The sequence below is a fragment of the Electrona antarctica genome, assembly GCF_951216825.1.
Source record: "Electrona antarctica genome assembly, chromosome: 9".
NCBI classification, from domain to species: Eukaryota; Metazoa; Chordata; class Actinopteri; order Myctophiformes; family Myctophidae; genus Electrona; species Electrona antarctica.
In genome coordinates, this window is record NC_136790.1 from 6,941,414 (window position 1) to 6,960,724 (window position 19,311).

The following is a 19,311-nucleotide window of genomic DNA, read 5'->3' on the forward strand; positions in this document are numbered from 1 at the left end:
CGGTCACCTTGACCTGATTCAGAGTGAAGGAAAAGGAAAGGTACAGTACAGTCAGCCAATCACAGCATCAGCATCATCTCAGTCAACCAATCACAGCATCAGCATCATCTCAGTCAACCAACCGGGATTGGACACAAACAGATCCCCCCCGTCAGCCAATCAGGAGGAGGCAGGGGGAGGGAGGCAGACTGCTGCTCAGTGTGTGTGTGTGTGTGTGTGTGTGTGTGTGTGTGTGTGTGTGTGTGTGTGTGTGGGGGGGGGGGGGGGGGGGGGTATTACAAAGTGCAGCATCATTCTGTGTTGGACTAGGATGTAAGCTAGTAGAGTGTGGAGTGTTTATATAGAATGCTTACAATTCATAATCGGGTTTAAGATTGATGTATTTAACACATTCAGGACAGGGTGTTTTAAGCATTATGTTATACTTTAGCTAGCCTATTGAAAACATATTTCCAGACTGGGGTCGGCGGCCAATTACATATAGTTTTTGGGGGTCCTTGACATGAAAAGGGTTGAGCACCACTGACACAGAAACATAGGTTTTTCAGAAAACTGTCAGGATTTAGAAGCCTTTTTCGGCCATTGCAGATGGGTTTTAAATGCATAATGGGTTTTAAATGCATAATGAGCAGGATGTACATTTAACCCTAGAACACTAAACATCCTTTTTGTCACACAGGAGTGTGAATATATTTTGGGTATATTTTGTATGTAAAATATTCCATGAAAAATGCTTCTCATCAACATATGTTGAAGTACAGCAATACATGGCAACTTGAGGTACTCTCCTTTAATATTTCATCATGCCTTTTCACAACAAAAAATAAAAAATCACACCTGTGTGAAATGAGGGGGCTCTCTTATCATCGTACATTGTGCATTGTATTTAGCAATTTTAAGTAGAAAAAATAAAAAGATGGGTTGAATTACTTTTCCATTCCTTATATGTAGCTACAATTGGTCTATCGAAAAATGTGTGTATTCTCTGGGTTCATGTCAAGGCGTGGGTTTGTCCATAATATGTGTTCAAACAATGTCCATCTATTTGCCAGAGAGGTATAGGTAATCTCACAAAACATGCCATGCAGTAATCCTGATCTCTATACTAAAGTTCTCAAACTCTGCCCGAACCCACCTGGCCCGACTGGTACCGACCCGACCCGACATGCTAATTAGTAGGGCCGGGCCGAGCCTCGGGCTCAGTGATTTTCTGTGATTTTTTATTTTTCTCTTTCTTTTCCCCCCCATTTTTTCCTAAGAATGTTATTATAATAAAATAGCTGGTTCTTTTGTATTTGGACACCGAACGGGGACAATACTTGGACATAATTAACTGCTTCACTTCAGAGCTACTCACCACCACTGGAAATGGAATCCATTAGAATGATGGAAATGGAACATTAACAGTCTAACGTGAGTTACATAAATCCTTTATTTCGGCGAAGTCAGAAGTGGCTGACCGACCTTGACTATGCGGATGACATCGCACTGTTTGCTGAACACATAAACTCTGCTCAAGAGCTTTTAACATCACTAGAAGTGTCAGCAGCCAAAGTTGGCCTATTGCTCAATGCCAAAAAGACAGAATGCCTGCTTCTGAATGAAGACTCTGTTCACCCAACCATCCGCTCCATGGACGGCAGTGACATCAAAGAAACTGAGGATTTCAAATATCTTGCATCATACGTAGTCAGTAGCAGAAAGGACTTCCTGACAAGGAAAGGACAGGCCTGGAGTGCTTGCAATAAGCTACATCTTATATGGCAGTCAGACATCTCAAGAGCGACCAAGATCAACCTGTTCAAAGCCTGTGTGGAAAGTATCCTTCTGTATGGTGCCGAAACATGGACAATGAATAAGGAGTTTCGGGATCGTCTTGACGGAACATACACAAGACTCCTCATGCGTGTCCAGAACCTCTCATGGAAGGACCATCCCACTAAAGCTCAGATTTATGGAGGCACCCCCCCCCATCTCAGTTGTTGTGGCAGAAAGAAGACTCCACTTTGCTGGACACTGCCACAGAGCAAAAGACCAGGTCATTTCGGATATTCTTCTGTGGAGACTACCCTGCCCATCAAGAGGAACACGACCTCTCACATTTCCAGATGTTCTGAGTAGGGACACAGGACTGACTGTGAATGAACTTGGTGTGGCAATGAGCAACAGAGACCAGTGGAAGCAGCTTGTGTCGCAGATCTCGAGGGCACTCGAAGGATGATGGATGATGATTTCGGCGATAAGTCCATTGAACTCCGTTCTCACTCTCACACAGACACACACTGAACCACTGAATCAGGCTTCGGGTCTAACATTATGGTCTCGGGCCTCGAGCCGACCCAGTTAGGGTAGGGTAGGACTGGGCCTTCATTTCTGGGCCCGTTGAGAACTTTACTCTATACTGCCTCCCCCCTGGCCAGCCGGGGTGCCTGATGGAGGGGAAAGGAACTGGTTGGAATAACGTGTTCGTTCCGCGCACTACGTCCAACCGAGGAAACTCCCCCCTGTGAGGTGATAAGAAGCAGCCTGCTCACTCCTCATGCATTGAAGGAATGTGCATGAGCTCAGTGCGGGGCTCTCCCCAGGTTGGCAGAGGGAGAGTAGCACCCAGGATTGTAGTTTAGGCAATTGGCACCGGGTGGGAAACTAACAAATGATTAAACTAGATGTAAATGTGCTGTTGGGTGTCGCTGCAGCTGGACGACACCAGCTCGTCAGAGGGAAGTACCATCGACATCAAGCCCGACTTGGATGAGGTGGCGGTGGTGGAGGTGGTGGAGGAGTACCTGGACCCCGACGCCTGCTGGACTGACGGTAAGGCTTCATTTATCATGCTACGCTATGCTATGCTACGCTACGCTATGCTACACTACGCTACGCTACGTTACTACGTTAGTGACATTACGTTACTAATGTTGCTCTGGAGAGGGAACTCTGGAGCTCTCTGGTGGAGCTGTTGCCACCGTGACCCGGCTACGGATAAGCGGTTGAAGATGGATGGATCACAATCACATTGCATTGCAGATGCATTGCTTAAGTGTATTAGCACGAGTGCTAGTTTTCAACACCTGTCCACAGTAGACGTAAATAGAAATGTTGTCCCCCCATAATGTAATTCTGTCTCACCCTCCGTGCCCCCGCAGAGTGCGTGGCCAAGTATAAGTGCTGTTACGTGCCCATCACCCACGGCTGGGGCAAACACTGGTGGTTCCTGAGGAAGACGTGCTACCTGATCGTAGAACACAACTGGTTTGAAACGCTCATCATCTTTATGATCCTGCTGAGCAGTGGCGCACTGGTGAGAACAAAACACACGCATGCACGCACGCACACAGGCTGGAAACAAGGCTAGTTCCAGGTGGTCCACAGCTAAATGATGGAAAATTCGATCTTTAACTCTCAAGAGTGTAAGATTATACCAAATGGTTCCATTTCACGCTCTGAAGAGTTAAATTGTTGTTAAACTCTGCATTTACAAGAAGTCTGCACAATTATGGTACCAACATCATTACATCATGGAATTGTAGACAAAATCATATCCAACGGCAACACAATATTCTATCGTTTTGGGTCTGAGAGGCTAAATGTCAGGTGGTCCGTGGCTTATATGCAGCAATACATAATGGACCTTGTTGTGAAAAAGGTTAAAAACCCCCTGCTATAAATGAATTTACATGATTTGCCAGTGCTGTAACGGCTCCTCTCCTCTCCAGGCGTTTGAAGACATCTACATCGAGCAGAGGAAGACCATCAAGGTCATCCTGGAGTACGCTGACCGGGTCTTCACCTACATCTTCATCCTGGAGATGTTGCTCAAATGGGTGGCGTACGGATTCGTCAAATACTTCACCAACGCCTGGTGCTGGCTGGACTTCTTCATTGTGGATGTAAGTAACTCATTTAAATTTCATTCACCACAAACATTCATTCCAATAGAGTGGGCTCTTTGATTGTAGCGTAGCGCTTTGAAGTAGAGTCGCGCATATAGTTATTTAGTAGTAGTAGTGGGGGGTGTAACGAGCATTTTGCAATGCAGTATGAGTGCGCTGTATTTAGCAATTGCAAGAAGAAAAAAGTAAAACAGGGGTTTGGTTACCTTTCCATTCAATATCACTACACTTGGTCTATCGATAAATGTGTGTATTCTCTGTGTTCATGTCAAGGTGCGGTTAGGTGTTTCCCTTATGAAAACTGCACTATCCACACATTTCACACAGAATTAATTTCTTTGCTAAATAGTTACTGTATTGATTTGAAATCATTGAATCGCATCATATCGTATCGCCATGAATCAAACTAATATCGTCCGTGTATCGTATTGTCAACCATGTATCGTGATGCGTATCCTATCGCTGTCAAAATGTATCATTACACCCCTACCCATGTAGCATGTACACACACTGCCACAATGGCCTGTGTAGTGACTTCATGGAGCGGTAACCGACCTCCCGTTAGTCCGACCGATTACTAGCACTATCCCAAACCCTAACCTCGGCAACGTAGGTCGCTAACCCTAGCCTCAGTCTTAACTGGCCACATAGGTTGCTAAACCTAACCTCAGTCTTAACTGGCCACGTAGGTCACTAACCCTAACCTCAGTCTTAACCGGCCACGTAGGTCACTAACCCTAACCTCAGTCTTAACCGGCCACGTAGGTCACTAACCCTAACCTCAGTTTTAACCGGCCACGTAGGTCGCTAAACCTAACCTCAGTCTTAACCGGCCACGTAGGTCAGACTAACGGGATGTCAGACTTATGGGCAGTCCACCATGGAGCAATGTTTGTTGTTTGCTCAAATCCGTCCCAAACCGTCGCCCACTCCCCAAAGTGGGGGTGAGAATGCGTTGGCAGCATATGGTCCTGTGTCCTCGTTAGACGATCATCACATGACAGGAGACCAAGGACACGTCGGCTATTTTGAACCTGAATGCCTTTGTTTCTGATATGAGGATACCGTTTTACAGCAGTGGTCCAGGTGGGGACCACCAGGGGTCATTGAGGGGGCTCCAGGTGGTCCCCAGCTAAATGATGGAGAGTTGTTAACCAAATGGACCCGTGTATAACTCTTGAGTGTAAAATGAAACCAAATGGACCTCTAACTCTATAGATCTCTAACTCTTAACGTCCATTTGGTTACATTACAAGAGTTAAAGTATTGTTAAAATCTGCATTACTTAATTTACAAGTAGACTACACAATTAGAGAATGTAGAAGAATTGTTATTTTGATCAACGTTTTCCTGTTATCTCTTCTAATGGTACCAACATAACAGCATGGACAAAATGTGTTGGGTCTGAGAGGTTAAATGTCATCAAATGGTGGTCCGTACGTGGCTCAAATGATGAATAAATAATGAACATTGATATGAAGTGTTTACAACCACTGATATGATATACAGCACAATAGTGTACCCTGCGTATTTCACACAACGATGATGTCAAATGCATTGTTTTAGTGTCACCGGGCGTTACATTCCGTACGACTGATGACACCATACCAATGACATCATACTGTAGGTTAAAAATCAGAAAGGTTTCCTTGTGACTCAATGCAATGCAATGGACCATTATTCAACATGGCGGCCATTTTGATCTTACATCAAACTTAGGGGATGGGAAACCCCATCCCCCAATGATGTCATGACAGCAAACTGGCCAGCGTGTGAATAATAATATAATGACATGTTAATTAGTATGTTATGTGATGCTTCGTTCATTGCACGGGCAGATGCAAAGATACAATCTACCATTCATACACGTAACTGTAAATATTACACTTGAGGGTCCTGCTTTATCGTGATTATTGGCACTTCAGTGACGCTTGTGGAACTAACCGACACGCAAATATGCTGTGTGTGAATCTTTAGCATCTGCTCGTGGGAACGCACCATAATAATGCCATATTATAATCTTTCAAATGTTTATGTTACATTTTTAAATCTATACAGTGTTTGTTCAGTACCAAGGTCTCCTTGTCTCTCCTGCTCTTCAGTAAACCCATTACACATGTCATTAAATCAGGGTGGATAACCCACAGAGATCATTTATCAGTTAAAAATGTATAGTGTTCCACTTTTCATTTTTTTGTTTGGTAATTTAGTTGTTTTATCACTTCCGACATGATCAAAAATGGTTCTGAGATTAAGAATTGGAAAAACACTTCTGTGACGCATGACACGCGCACACGCACACGCACACACACACACGCAGACGCACACACACACACACACGCACACTCACACACACACACACACACACACACACACACACACACACACACACACACACACACACACACACACACACACGCACACTCACACACACACACACACACACACACACACACACACACACACACACACACACACACACAATCACAACACCTTCAATGTTGATAGCATCATCCTTTCTTCTGAGGCAGATCAAAATGTGTCATTATTAATTGCATTGTTATACTATTTGTTATTGTTGTTTTACAGTCAGTAAAACTGTCGCAATATCTATTATTATTACATTTGGAAATGGGAGATGTGATGCTGGCATTGATTCAGATGACTCACGTTTAATGCAGTCAAACTAAACCAGTTTCGACTGCTTTGTAAAACATTATTATTATTAGTATTAGTATTAGTATTAGTATTAGTATTAGTAGTAGTAGTAGTAATACAACATTGGCTTTTGAAATTGGCCTTTGAGGACCAGATTTAATTATACTAGCCCATTGGGAACGATGCAAGTTGGAAATGGATGCCACACCCAGTTATTATGGCTGTGTCCCTTTTATGCCCATATTTGGAGTTCTTTGTCAGGCGGAGTCTATGCAGATGTCAGAACATCATTGTGATGTCAGTACAGGTCAGCTCCATATATGGAGATCTAGGGGTGATTATTGGCTAAGCCATGTCCAGAGCTTGATAGTGTATAACTATATAGTGATTAAAGCTGCAATACGTAAGTGTTCAAATCAACCGGGTTGACGATTGCATAGAACAGGAGAATAACTTGGAAACTCATATACAGTATATTGCTGGGGTGGTGCGTTTCCTTCGGGGAGGGGAGGAAAGTACCTGCGGTGCGCTCTGCGGGGATTGCTGGTCCCTGGAGGAGACGTTGGGTGGTCCCTGTACACACAATGAACTGAGTGGTAGATCTGAGTAGAAGGAATTCAACACCTGTGAGACCTTCAGTTTTCTCAGCTTGTCCGAGGTGTAAAAGCTGCTGCCTTTCCATGTGTGTTGTTGTTCCAGGAATGACGTCAGTCTATAAACGAGGTACTTGACTCTGCTCACCCTCGCTACCAATGTACCGTTGATCACGAGGGGAGGTCCTCTGAAGTCCACGATGCACCGTTGATCACGAGGGGAGGTCCTCTGAAGTTCACGATCATCTCCTTAGTACCGTTGATAACGAGGGGAGGTCCTCTGAAGTTCACGATCATCTCCTTAGTACCGTTGATAACGAGGGGAGGTCCTCTGAAGTTCACGATCATCTCCTTAGTACCGTTGATAACGAGGGGAGGTCCTCTGAAGTTCACGATCATCTCCTTAGTACCGTTGATAACGAGGGGAGGTCCTCTGAAGTTCACGATCATCTCCTTAGTACCGTTGATAACGAGGGGAGGTCCTCTGAAGTCCACGATCATCTTCTTAGTACCGTTGATTACGAGGGGAGGTCCTCTGAAGTTCACGATCATCTTCTTAGTACCGTTGATTATGAGGGGAGGTCCTCTGAAGTCCACAATCATCTTCTTAGTACCGTTGATTATGAGGGGAGGTCCTCTGAAGTCCACGATCATCTCCTTGGTTTTACCGACATTCAAGAAGAGCCACCTCCTCCAGCTAGGTCCTCTCATCGCTGCAGGTTCTCCACTGTGTCTACTCTAGAGGATGAACGTGGTGGAGCTAGTCCTACAGGATGAAGGTTGACCTCCAGGAGGAAGGTGTTGGAGCTATTCCTTCCATCCATCTTCAACCACTTATCCGTAGTCGGGCCGCGGGGGCAACAGCTCCAGCAGAGATCTCCAGACTTCCCTCTGCAGAGCAACATTAGTAACTTCATCATGGGGGATCCCGAGGCGGTCCCCGTGCATCGAGGACCTCCCTAGTGGGACGCTCGAGAGGCATCCTAACCAGATACCCGAACCACTTAAGCTGTGGAGCTATTCCACAGCTTACATTATTAAATATATGGGTCCTTTCCTTTATCCATTCATCCATCCATCACCGCTTCTCCGGAATTGGGTTGCAGGGGCAACAGTTCTAACTGAGATTTCCAATCCTCCCTCTCCAGAGCAACATTAGCAAATTCCTCCTGGGGGATCCCGAGCGGTTCCCAGGCCAGTGTGGAGATGTAATCCCTCCATCTGATCCTTGGTCTGCCCCGGGGTCTCCTCCCAGTGGGATGTGCATCGAGGACCTTCCTACGGAGATGCTCGGGAAACATCCTTAATAGATGCCCGAACCACCTAAGCTGGCTCGTGAAGGATCAGCGCTGTCTCTCGAGGAGTCTCTCACAGACTCATGTTCTCAACCTATGTATCTTTAAGGGAGAGGCCGGCCACCCGTCTGAGAAAACTAATTTTGCGCACTCTCTTCTTTGAGTCTTGACCTTTCTTTTATAGTCTGGGATTTCTGCCACATGCGTCGTGAGTCACTCTTGTGGAAGTGGGTTTCCACGTTGTATAACGCTTATCGAGGTCATCTGTGACTGTAATGATTAGATATAACAATTAACAACAGTTCAGCGTTTTGCACACCGCTTCATGTTCTCTCATGTCTAGACTCAGCCTCAGTGGTGCCCTCTGCTGCACAGGGTTATGCTACTGCTTACCTTAGCCAAAGATTGTTCATTTGTTCATTTAGGAAGATAGTCCATCCCGGTTGGAGCCAATAGAGGCGACACGGTACACAAATCCTACAACTGGCCGTCGGCGTCTCGCAAACATCCTATGGTTAGTAGTGCTAGATCCCGCGAGTGTGTTGCTGGGACAGAAGAAGTTCGTTAATAAAGTAGATTTTCTCCTGATTTGTCTCTCTGGCAAAAAGCCATTTTACTATGAAAATATTATGTGGCTTAAGTTGTGACCGGGTCCAATATTTAGTTCAGTGACCATGGAGCTAAATAATGGTTCAGAAGCTGTGTTCACGTTCACTCTTCCATTGGAATGAATAGACGACCAACCTGTTCCAGTTTGCTATTAAGGCGTCCGCCCACTTCACGCAGAGATACAGGAAGTAAACCGGAGATGGCGAGTCTTGCTATTTCCATCTTGGCCTTAACTAAAGGAAGGCTTCACCATGTTTTAATTTAACTAAAGGAAGGCTTCACCATGTTTTAATTTAGCTAAAGGAAGGCTTCACCATGTTTTAATTTAGCTAAAGGAAGGCTTCACCATGTTTTAATTTAGCTAAAGGAAGGCTTCACCATGTTTTACTTTAGCTAAAGGAAGGCTTCACCATGTTTTAATTTAGCTAAAGGAAGGCTTCACCATGTTTTAATTTAGCTAAAGGAAGGCTTCACCATGTTTTAATTTAGCTAAAGGAAGGCTTCACCATGTTTTAATTTAGCTAAAGGAAGGCTTCACCATGTTTTACTTTAGGAAGGCTTCACCATGTTTTACTTTAGCTAAAGGAAGGCTTCACCATGTTTTAATTTAGCTAAAGGAAGGCTTCACCATGTTTTACTTTAGCTAAAGGAAGGCTTCACCATGTTTTACTTTAGCTAAAGGAAGGCTTCACCATGTTTTACTTTAGCTAAAGGAAGGCTTCACCATGTTTTAATTTAACTAAAGGAAGGCTTCACCATGTTTTAATTTAACTAAAGGAAGGCTTCACCATGTTTTAATTTAGCTAAAGGAAGGCTTCACCATGTTTTAATTTAGCTAAAGGAAGGCTTCACCATGTTTTAATTTAACTAAAGGAAGGCTTCACCATGTTTTAATTTAGCTAAAGGAAGGCTTCACCATGTTTTAATTTAACTAAAGGAAGGCTTCACCATGTTTTAATTTAACTAAAGGAAGGCTTCACCATGTTTTAATTTAACTAAAGGAAGGCTTCACCATGTTTTACTTTAGCTAAAGGAAGGCTTCACCATGTTTTAATTTAACTAAAGGAAGGCTTCACCATGTTTTAATTTAGGAAGGCTTCACCATGTTTTACTTTAGGAAGGCTTCACCATGTTTTACTTTAGCTAAAGGAAGGCTTCACCATGTTTTAATTTAGCTAAAGGAAGGCTTCACCATGTTTTAATTTAGCTAAAGGAAGGCTTCACCATGTTTTAATTTAACTAAAGGAAGGCTTCACCATGTTTTAATTTAGCTAAAGGAAGGCTTCACCATGTTTTAATTTAACTAAAGGAAGGCTTCACCATGTTTTAATTTAACTAAAGGAAGGCTTCACCATGTTTTACTTTAGGAAGGCTTCACCATGTTTTAATTTAGCTAAAGGAAGGCTTCACCATGTTTTAATTTAACTAAAGGAAGGCTTCACCATGTTTTAATTTAGCTAAAGGAAGGCTTCACCATGTTTTAATTTAGCTAAAGGAAGGCTTCATCATGTTTTAATTTAGCTAAAGGAAGGCTTCACCATGTTTTAATTTAGCTAAAGGAAGGCTTCACCATGTTTTAATTTAGCTAAAGGAAGGCTTCACCATGTTTTAATTTAGCTAAAGGAAGGCTTCACCATGTTTTAATTTAACTAAAGGAAGGCTTCACCATGTTTTAATTTAACTAAAGGAAGGCTTCACCATGTTTTACTTTAGGAAGGTTCACCATGTTTTACTTTAACTAAAGGAAGGCTTCACCATGTTTTACTTTAGGAAGGCTTCACCATGTTTTAATTTAGCTAAAGGAAGGCTTCACCATGTTTTAATTTAACTAAAGGAAGGCTTCACCATGTTTGAATTTAGCTAAAGGAAGGCTTCCCCATGTTTTAATTTAGCTAAAGGAAGGCTTCACCATGTTTTAATTTAGCTAAAGGAAGGCTTCACCATGTTTTAATTTAACTAAAGGAAGGCTTCACCATGTTTTACATTACGAATGTATGCTTGTATGTGTTGTGTTTGTCTGTTGTTGCATGTCGTTCTCTGATTGGTTAATCGGGGTGTACGCTACAGAGGGCAGGCGTACATGGAGATGTGAGGCTTGGGATTAACACTAAAACGCATTAAAAAAATCTAGACGTGCTCACTGACGTTCACTATATAGGCTGGGACCATTTCTATCTACTTGGTTCTGTGTCCCAGAGGCAGGCGTTGATCTGCAGATGATGTCATCTGTGCATGGGGATTTCATGCTAATTGAAACTTCAGCCTTTCTTTTCCTGGAAAGTCAACATGTTGCATTTCAAGGCTATCCACAGCCCACCTCTGAGATGGGGTGAGTAGACAGAAATGGTACCAGCCCACCTCTGAAACGGGATGAGTAGACAGAAATGGTACCAGCCCACCTCTGAGACGGGGTGAGTAGACATAAATGGTACCAGCCCACCTCTGAGACGGGGTGAGTAGACAGAAATGGTACCAGCCCACCTCTGAGACGGGGTGAGTAGACATAAATGGTACCAGCCCACCTCTGAGACAGGGTGAGTAGACAGAAATGGTACCAGCCCACCTCTGAGACGGGATGAGTAGACAAAAATGGCACCAGCCCACCTCTGAGACAATGGTATGTGACCTAATAATGAGCATTAGTGATGTAGGGATAAGACTTTAAAGTAGTCGGTCACATAACAGTGTCAGTGCAGTACTCACCAAGTACAAAATATCACACACGATGCAAGATACCATTTTTGTCAACTCGGTCTGTGTCTCAGAGGAGGGCTGTGCACCGTTCAGAAACCCGCCTCCCAGTGACATCATCAATGTGGAATCCAAGCTGATAGAAACTATAGGCTTTCTATTCCTGGAAAGTCAGCATGATATAATGGAATTCATAAGGCGGGTTTCCGGAGTGTCTGCAGCCCTCCTCTGAGAGTCATCCATTTTAACATGAGCATTAGTGAGGAGCAATTCTATGAAGATGGGTGAAGTCGTCCTTTATAAGATGAAGCCATGAGATTTCCTGGGATTTCAGTGTCTCTTCCACTAGAGTTCTCGGGTAGGGTCAATCCGAGATTAGGGTCAACCCAAGATTAGGGTCAACCCGAGATTAGGGTCTTACCCAAGATTAGGGTCAACCCGAGATTAGGGTCAACCCGAGTCTCGGGTAGGGTCAACCAGAGTCTCGGGTAGGGTCAACCAGAGTCTCGGGAAGGGTCAACCAGAGTCTCGGGAAGGGTCAACCAGAGTCTCGGGAAGGGTCAACCAGAGTCTCTGGTAGGGTCGTGTTTCAGGCTCTAAACTCTCCAGCTCTCACTGCGGCCACGCCCCGGCCCCAGCCTACAGTCCAGCCATACAGGAAGCACTCAGTGTCCTTGTCATATGATCCTCTGTGTTATTATGAATAATAATACTAATAATAATACTACTAATAATAATAATAACAATAATTATAATAACTGCTGATGAGCTCATTGACCTGCTGTCCTTTCTTCTCACAGCAGGAGGTGTCTAACAGTGCCTCTCTTTAAAGTTGAGAGAGAGACATTGTTGTGCTGCTGACATGCAGGAGAGAGAGAGAGACTAGGGGTCCAGCAGGGTAAGGTTCATGTGCTCTGTGGGGACGTGTTCTTTCCTTTTCTTACAGGTTTATGCTCTCCTCCTCCCCCAAAATAAAACCCCCCAAATGTCCTGCTCCTCCTCAGCCACCTACCTGCGCTCCTCTCTTCCCCCTCTGCTCTCTGGGTGTGAACACCGTGTTGTGGTTTTCGTCAGGTGTAACCGTAACCGTTCCGTATGTGTGTGCGCGCGTGTGTGTATGTTGTGCCTTTTCTCGTGTCACATTGAGTTTGTGTCGTTTGTGAATGCATTTCTCTCCTCTGATTTCGTGGTGTGTTCTTCTCTTCTTGTCTCTTCTCTCTCCGTGTGTCAACGTGTTGTCAAAGTGCTCCGAGTTTCTCTTTTCCAGGTGTTGTTCTCTCGCGGTGTGTGTCGCAGCGTGTTTGGAGCTTTGGTTCATAGAGTGAGCTTCACCAAGCCTGCCGAACTAAAGCCGACGAAACGCAAAACACACACACCAAACAAAGACAAACACACTCAGAGAATCACTTCCTGAACTTCCTGTATATTCTATCAACTTCTGTTTAACGCTATCCTTTTTCAATTGTGGTATATATACAGTTGATACATACATTTACACATATACAGTATATGAACTTTATACTATGTGTGTACACACACACACACACACACACACACACACACACACACACACACACACACACACATATATATACATACATATATGTGTGTAACAGTGCGATTGGAAAATAAGTCAGATTAAAAAAGGTGCATTCTGCTTCACCGACGGAGGTGCATCGTCTGAATGAGCCACAAGAGGCACCGCCGAACGGGCTAAAGCGAGCAAGTGGCCGTGCCGAGCGTTTGCAAAGTCACCTTCAGTCGACTCGTGACGAATGCGTGACGTGGGACGTGACATAGAGGTACTACAAGAACAGTGCGAGGGGTACTATGGTAGGAGCCAACCAATCATATCAACGCTCGAGGGGTACTACCCGGAAGACTTATTCGTCTTCCGGGTCCTTCAAAACGCCACTGAGCAACTTCCATTGAAGTGAATTGCAGGGGGCGGGGCTGTCGCTCCTCCTCCTCCGCTCTCTAGTTATATTATAACTATGGTTACGCACCGACAGGGACAGAACCGTCATGATTTGGGTGATCTCGAAGAACACGAGCACTCCTTATTTCAATCTGACTGTTTTTTCAAACACACCGTAACACACCGTACTGTGTGTGTGTGTGTGTGTGTGATATATATACGCATATATGTATGTGTGTGTGTATATGTACATGTATGTGTACATGTGTGTATGTATGTATAAGTTCATTAGCCGTACAACCATCCTTACGTAGGGTCAGTCTTTCTCTCTGTATCCACTGTGACTGTGTGGCTCCTCTCTCCCCTCTCTCTGTCTCTCTCTCTCTCTCTCTCTCTCTCTCTCTCTCTCTCTCTCTAGGTGTCTATAGTAAGCCTCGTAGCTAACGCGTTGGGCTACTCCGATCTAGGCCCCATAAAATCACTCAGGACCCTGAGGGCCCTGAGGCCCCTTAGGGCCTTGTCACGTTTTGAAGGGATGAGGGTAAGCTGTGAAACCTTCCTGCATGCTCTGAATCACTTTAACAATAAGCACGACAGTAATAAGAACCGTGGTTCTCAACCGGTGGTCCTTGAGGGGGTTCCAGGTGGTCCATCCAGCTAAATGATGGAAAGCTGGTAACCAAATGGACTCCTGAGACCGTAACATGAAACCCATTTGGTTTAATTTTACGCTCGCAGGAGTTACATTATTGTTAAACATCTACATTACTTAATCTACAAGACGTCTGCGCAATTAGAGAATGTAGAAGAAATGGTATTTTGATCAATGCTTGCCTGTTATCTCTCCTAATGGTACCAACCTCAATACAGCATGGAATAGAGAGTATGCGCATGCTTAAAGTGAATGGCACATTGAGTGGCAAATCGAGTGGCAAAGCAACATGCAAAGTGAGTTTAACATTGTTTAACGTTGTTTAATGCAATCAGACTCTTCTGTTTGGATGTATGGGCTGTCAAGGCCAGAAAGTAGTTTTTTGCCACTCAGTAGGCATTCCTGCATAACTTCCGAGTTTGATGATGATGTCACGCGCATACCCTCTATTGTGGACAAAATCTCATCCAACGATAACAAAGTCTGGGGTCTGAGAGGCTAAATCTCATGGTGGTCCGTGGCACAAATGCAGAATAAATAATGGACCTTGACATGAAAAGGGTTGAAAACCACTGAATTAAAGCATCAACGCATGATGTGGCAATTATTTCCCCAACCAATTATTTTCATATTTTAGGAAACTCCTAATCCATTACATGTATGAAAACAAAATTTGCATGGATACACATCATCTCAGATGATCATAATACATCTGATATTATGATGGAATGTTCAAGCATCTTATATTATTATTATAATCGTTATTCATCCAATATTATTATTATAGCATGTTCAAACAGCTTAAAGATATGTCAGTTATGCTTCAGAATGCACGCACGCACGCACGCACGCACGCACGCACGCATGTGCGTTTTCTTTTTACAGAATAGCAGTGAAACTGCTGAATGAGGCAGACTCCATGGACAATGACATGGTGGTTGCTAGAGCATTACTCACTCTGTTGGTGGCTGCTAGTTATTTCACAGTGGTTGCTAGAGTCAGTGGTTGCTAGTCAGTGGTTGCTAAAGGAATGCTAGGTTAGCGTGGCATTACCTAGTGCTTGACAGCCTGGGTGGTTGTTAGTACACAATGTCCTAAACACACATCATTATCCTCCAGGATTATTGTCATCACCTTCAGCAATCAACTTCTGGCAATAACAGATTCCCACACCATGCCAACCATGCTCACACCATGCCCACGCCATGCCAACCATGCCCACGCCATGCCAACCATGCCCACACCATGGTATATCCATTTTATATTCCAACTTGTAGCGACTGGCGAGGCTAAAATAGTAGTTATACTCCATTCATGAGCGACACTTAAAAGTTTAAACGTTCTATAAAACATTATACCCTGGGTTGATGTTTATGCTTATGAACACAAATCATTCACGTAAGGCTCACAGATTTTCAAAGTGCAGGGCTTTTTAAAACATTTTGTCATAAGATTATTGTGCCTTTTTTACTACTTTAAACCTGGCATGGCATGGTATTGAGATTTGCATGACATTGGCATTAGCATTGGCATTAACATTGACATGACATTTACATTAACCTGACTCCGCCAGATGGGGCAGCAGAGAGTACACTGGGTTAGCAGGAGGGGGGAACCCAGTGTACTCTCTGCGAGGCACGTGCAGAGGGGGGGGGGGGGGGGGGGGGGGGCTAGGGGGCATGAGCACCTGCCCTTTTGCAAAAAGTGCCCTTTCTAAAAAAAATATTATTTTTTATTTTTTTGTTTTTATGGAAAGGGCAACAAAAGTTTTATTTTTATTTTTGCCACATAACGACATGTGGTGTGGGGGGCCAATACGAGCTTATGTGGCGGCCAATAAGGGCTTGTGGGGGGCCAATAAGGGCTTATGTGGGGGACCAATAAGGGCAGGGGGGGGGGGCTAGGGGGGCTTGAGCACCTGCCCTTTTGCAAAAAGTGCCCTTTCTAAAAAAATATTATTTTTTATTTTTTTGTTTTTATGGAAAGGGCAACAAAAAGTTTTATTTTTATTTTTTGCCACATAACGACATGTGGTGTGGGGGGCCAATACGAGCTTATGTGGCGGCCAATAAGGGCTTGTGGGGGGCCAATAAGGGCTTATGTGGGGGACCAATAAGGGCTTGTGTGGGGGGAAAACAAGGGCTTATTTGGTCTCAAATAAGGGCTTGTGTGGGGGGGCAATAAGGGCTTATGTGGGGTCCAAAAAGGGCTTGTGTCGGAGGCCAATAAGGGCGTGTGTGGGGGGCCAATAAGGGCTTGTGTGGGGGCCAATAAGGGCTTGTGTGGGGGGCAAATAAGGGCTTGTGTGGGGGGCAAAAAAAGCTTATGTGGGAGGCCAATAAGGGCTTGTATGGGGGCAAATAAGGGGTTATGTGTGGGGGCAAATAAGGGCTTATGTGGGGGACCAATAAGGGCTTGTGTGGGGGACCAATAACGGCTTGTGTGGGGGGCAATAAGGGCTTGTGTGGGGGGGCAATAAGTGCCATTGGCCCTTCAAGACGAACATTTGACAACTAATGATAAATTCCACTATCATAATGAATTATCTTTTAATCTGCCATCAGTCAGTTTTAGTTTCAGACTAATGAGAACATATTGCTTATTTTACTGTCCAATGACATGAAATGGCACAAGTGAAGGACTCCACAAAAAGACCACCCCCAAAAATCGGCGCGCATATGTGCCCTTTTCTGGAGTTTGAGCCCCTGCCCCCCCAGTGCTCTCTGCACGGCCCTGCTCTCTGCTTCCCATCTGGCGGAGTCAGGTTACATTTACATGGCCTAAATCCTAAATCCAAACATTCAAGAACATTGATACATTGTCAAAAATGTTCCAAGATTTTTTAAATAATAACAGGTCTATACGCTCAAAATGTGTTGCAAAGTAAGACTTTTGTAAGGAGCTTGTAGATCTGGTATTTTAGCTATTAACTTTTGTTTTTCTAGAAGCTGAGACTATTTGGGGGTCTTTGACATGGAGAGCTTTCGGACCTCCTGAGCTAAAAAAATACAATATAGGGCAAGACACTAAATGATTTGTTGTTGATTTACCGACTGGAGTATCTAGCAGGCACACTATGTACACCAGGGGTGCCCACACTTTTTGACTTGAGAGCTACTTTCAAAATGACCAGCTCGGCAAGATCTACCCACCAAATCAATTATTATACCATTGCTGAAAATAGTTTAAATATGTACCTGAGGGGGCTTCGGAATAGTAGAGTTTGTGTTACATTCTGTACAGTATAAGACAAATGCACATGGAATGAGAAATAGAGGGGGAGAAATGTTTTTTTTTCTTTTTTATCGTTTTTTTTCTTCAATATATTTAAATGAAATACTCTTTAGGGGCATGTCAAGTGATCTACCTGCACAGCCTTTGTGATCTACTGGTAGATCGCGATCTACCTTTTGGGCACCCCTGATGTACACTGTACATAATCAGCACATACTGTACATTGTACAGTATGTGCTAATTATCTTGCTGTAGAAAAGTATCTAGCATACCAGTAGAGCATGTGTGTGTGAGTGTGTGTGTGTGTGTGTGTGTGTGTGTGTGTGTGTGTGTGTGTGTGTGTGTGTGTGTGTGTGTGTGTGTGTGTGTGTGTGTGTGTGTGTGTGTGTGCTTGCTCTCCGTTTGACCTCTTGTGTGTCCAGACAGATGGTGGTCAACGCCTTAGTGGGAGCCATCCCTTCCATCATGAACGTGTGTCTGTTCTCCATTTTACCTCCATCTATAGGTGGTGGCCAATGCCTTAATGGGAGCCATCCCTTCCATCTTGAACGTGTGTGTGTGTGTGTGTGTGTGTGTGTGTGTGTGTGTGTGTGTGTGTGTGTGTGTGTGTGTGTGTGTGTGTGTGTGTGTGTGTGTGTGTGTGTGTGTGTGTGTGTGTGTGTGTGTGTGTGTGTGCATACTTTCATAGAGGTTATATACAGTGTATGTGTTGGTAACCAGAACGCTCGCCCCAAAACACACTTAACCCCCATTTATTTTTCTTTCTTTTTTAGTATTATTTTTTTTGGCTTTTTTGCCTTTATTGATAGATACAAGACACACATCAAAGTTCGTCGGGATCTGGACTCAAACCGGCGACTCACTGGATGCTGGATTACCAGCCAAGTTGCCTGGACCGCCGGTTGCACGTTCACGATGACACATGAACGCTGAATGCCTGCAATGATAGTTAGCGGCATGTTCATGTGTTTGGGTTTAGGTTTAGGGATAGTTTTTCTGAGGTTACTGAGGTTAGGAATAAGGTTAGGTTTAGACATAAGTTTTCTGAGGTTACGTTTAGGAATAAGGTTAGGTTTAGGCATGGTTTCACTGAGGTTATGTTTAGGAATAAGGTTAGGTTTAGGCATGGTTCCCTGAGGTTACTTTTAGGAATAAGGTTAGGTTTAGGCATGGTTTCACTGAGGTTACTTTTAGGAATAAGGTTAGGTTTAGGCATGGTTCCCTGAGGTTACGTTTAGGAATAGGGTTAGGTTTAGGCATGGTTCCCTGAGGTTACGTTTAGGAATAAGGTTAGGTTTAGGCATGGTTCCCTGAGGTTACGTTTAGGAATAAGGTTAGGTTTAGGCATGGTTTCACTGAGGTTACTTTTAGGAATAAGGTTAGGTTTAGGCATGGTTCCCTGAGGTTACATTTAGGAATAAGGTTAGGTTTAGGCATGGTTCCCTGAGGTTACATTTAGGAATAAGGTTAGGTTTAGGCATGGTTCCCTGAGGTTACATTTAGGAATAAGGTTAGGTTTAGGCATGGTTTCACTGAGGTTACTTTTAGGAATAAGGTTAGGTTTAGGCATGGTTTCCCTGAGGTTACTTTTAGGAATAAGGTTAGGTTTAGGCATGGTTTCACTGAGCTTTACTGAGGTTTAGTAATACCTGGTGGCGAACGCTCCGAGGTAGGCGGATTCTTGTATTCCACACATTGAAACGCTTGCTCTCCGTTTGACCTCTTGTGTGTCCAGATGGTGGTCAACGCCTTAGTGGGAGCCATCCCTTCC

The 19,311-nt window shown here is 44.1% G+C and overlaps 1 protein-coding gene across 2 annotated transcripts in view; it reads left to right on the forward strand.

Moving 5' to 3' along the window:
• LOC306929157 (sodium channel protein type 8 subunit alpha-like) overlaps positions 1 to 19,311 on the forward strand; it is a gene marked incomplete at its 3' end in the record, with an annotated part of 99,385 nt that overhangs the window by 67,550 nt on the left and 12,524 nt on the right. For both annotated transcript variants that reach the window (XM_079509573.1, XM_079509574.1), the window contains exons 18-21: positions 2,697 to 2,814; positions 3,144 to 3,298; positions 3,714 to 3,887; positions 14,073 to 14,195. In XM_079509573.1, the coding sequence (XP_079365699.1) occupies positions 2,697 to 2,814; positions 3,144 to 3,298; positions 3,714 to 3,887; positions 14,073 to 14,195 (570 nt within the window). The remainder of the gene's footprint in view (positions 1 to 2,696; positions 2,815 to 3,143; positions 3,299 to 3,713; positions 3,888 to 14,072; positions 14,196 to 19,311) is intronic.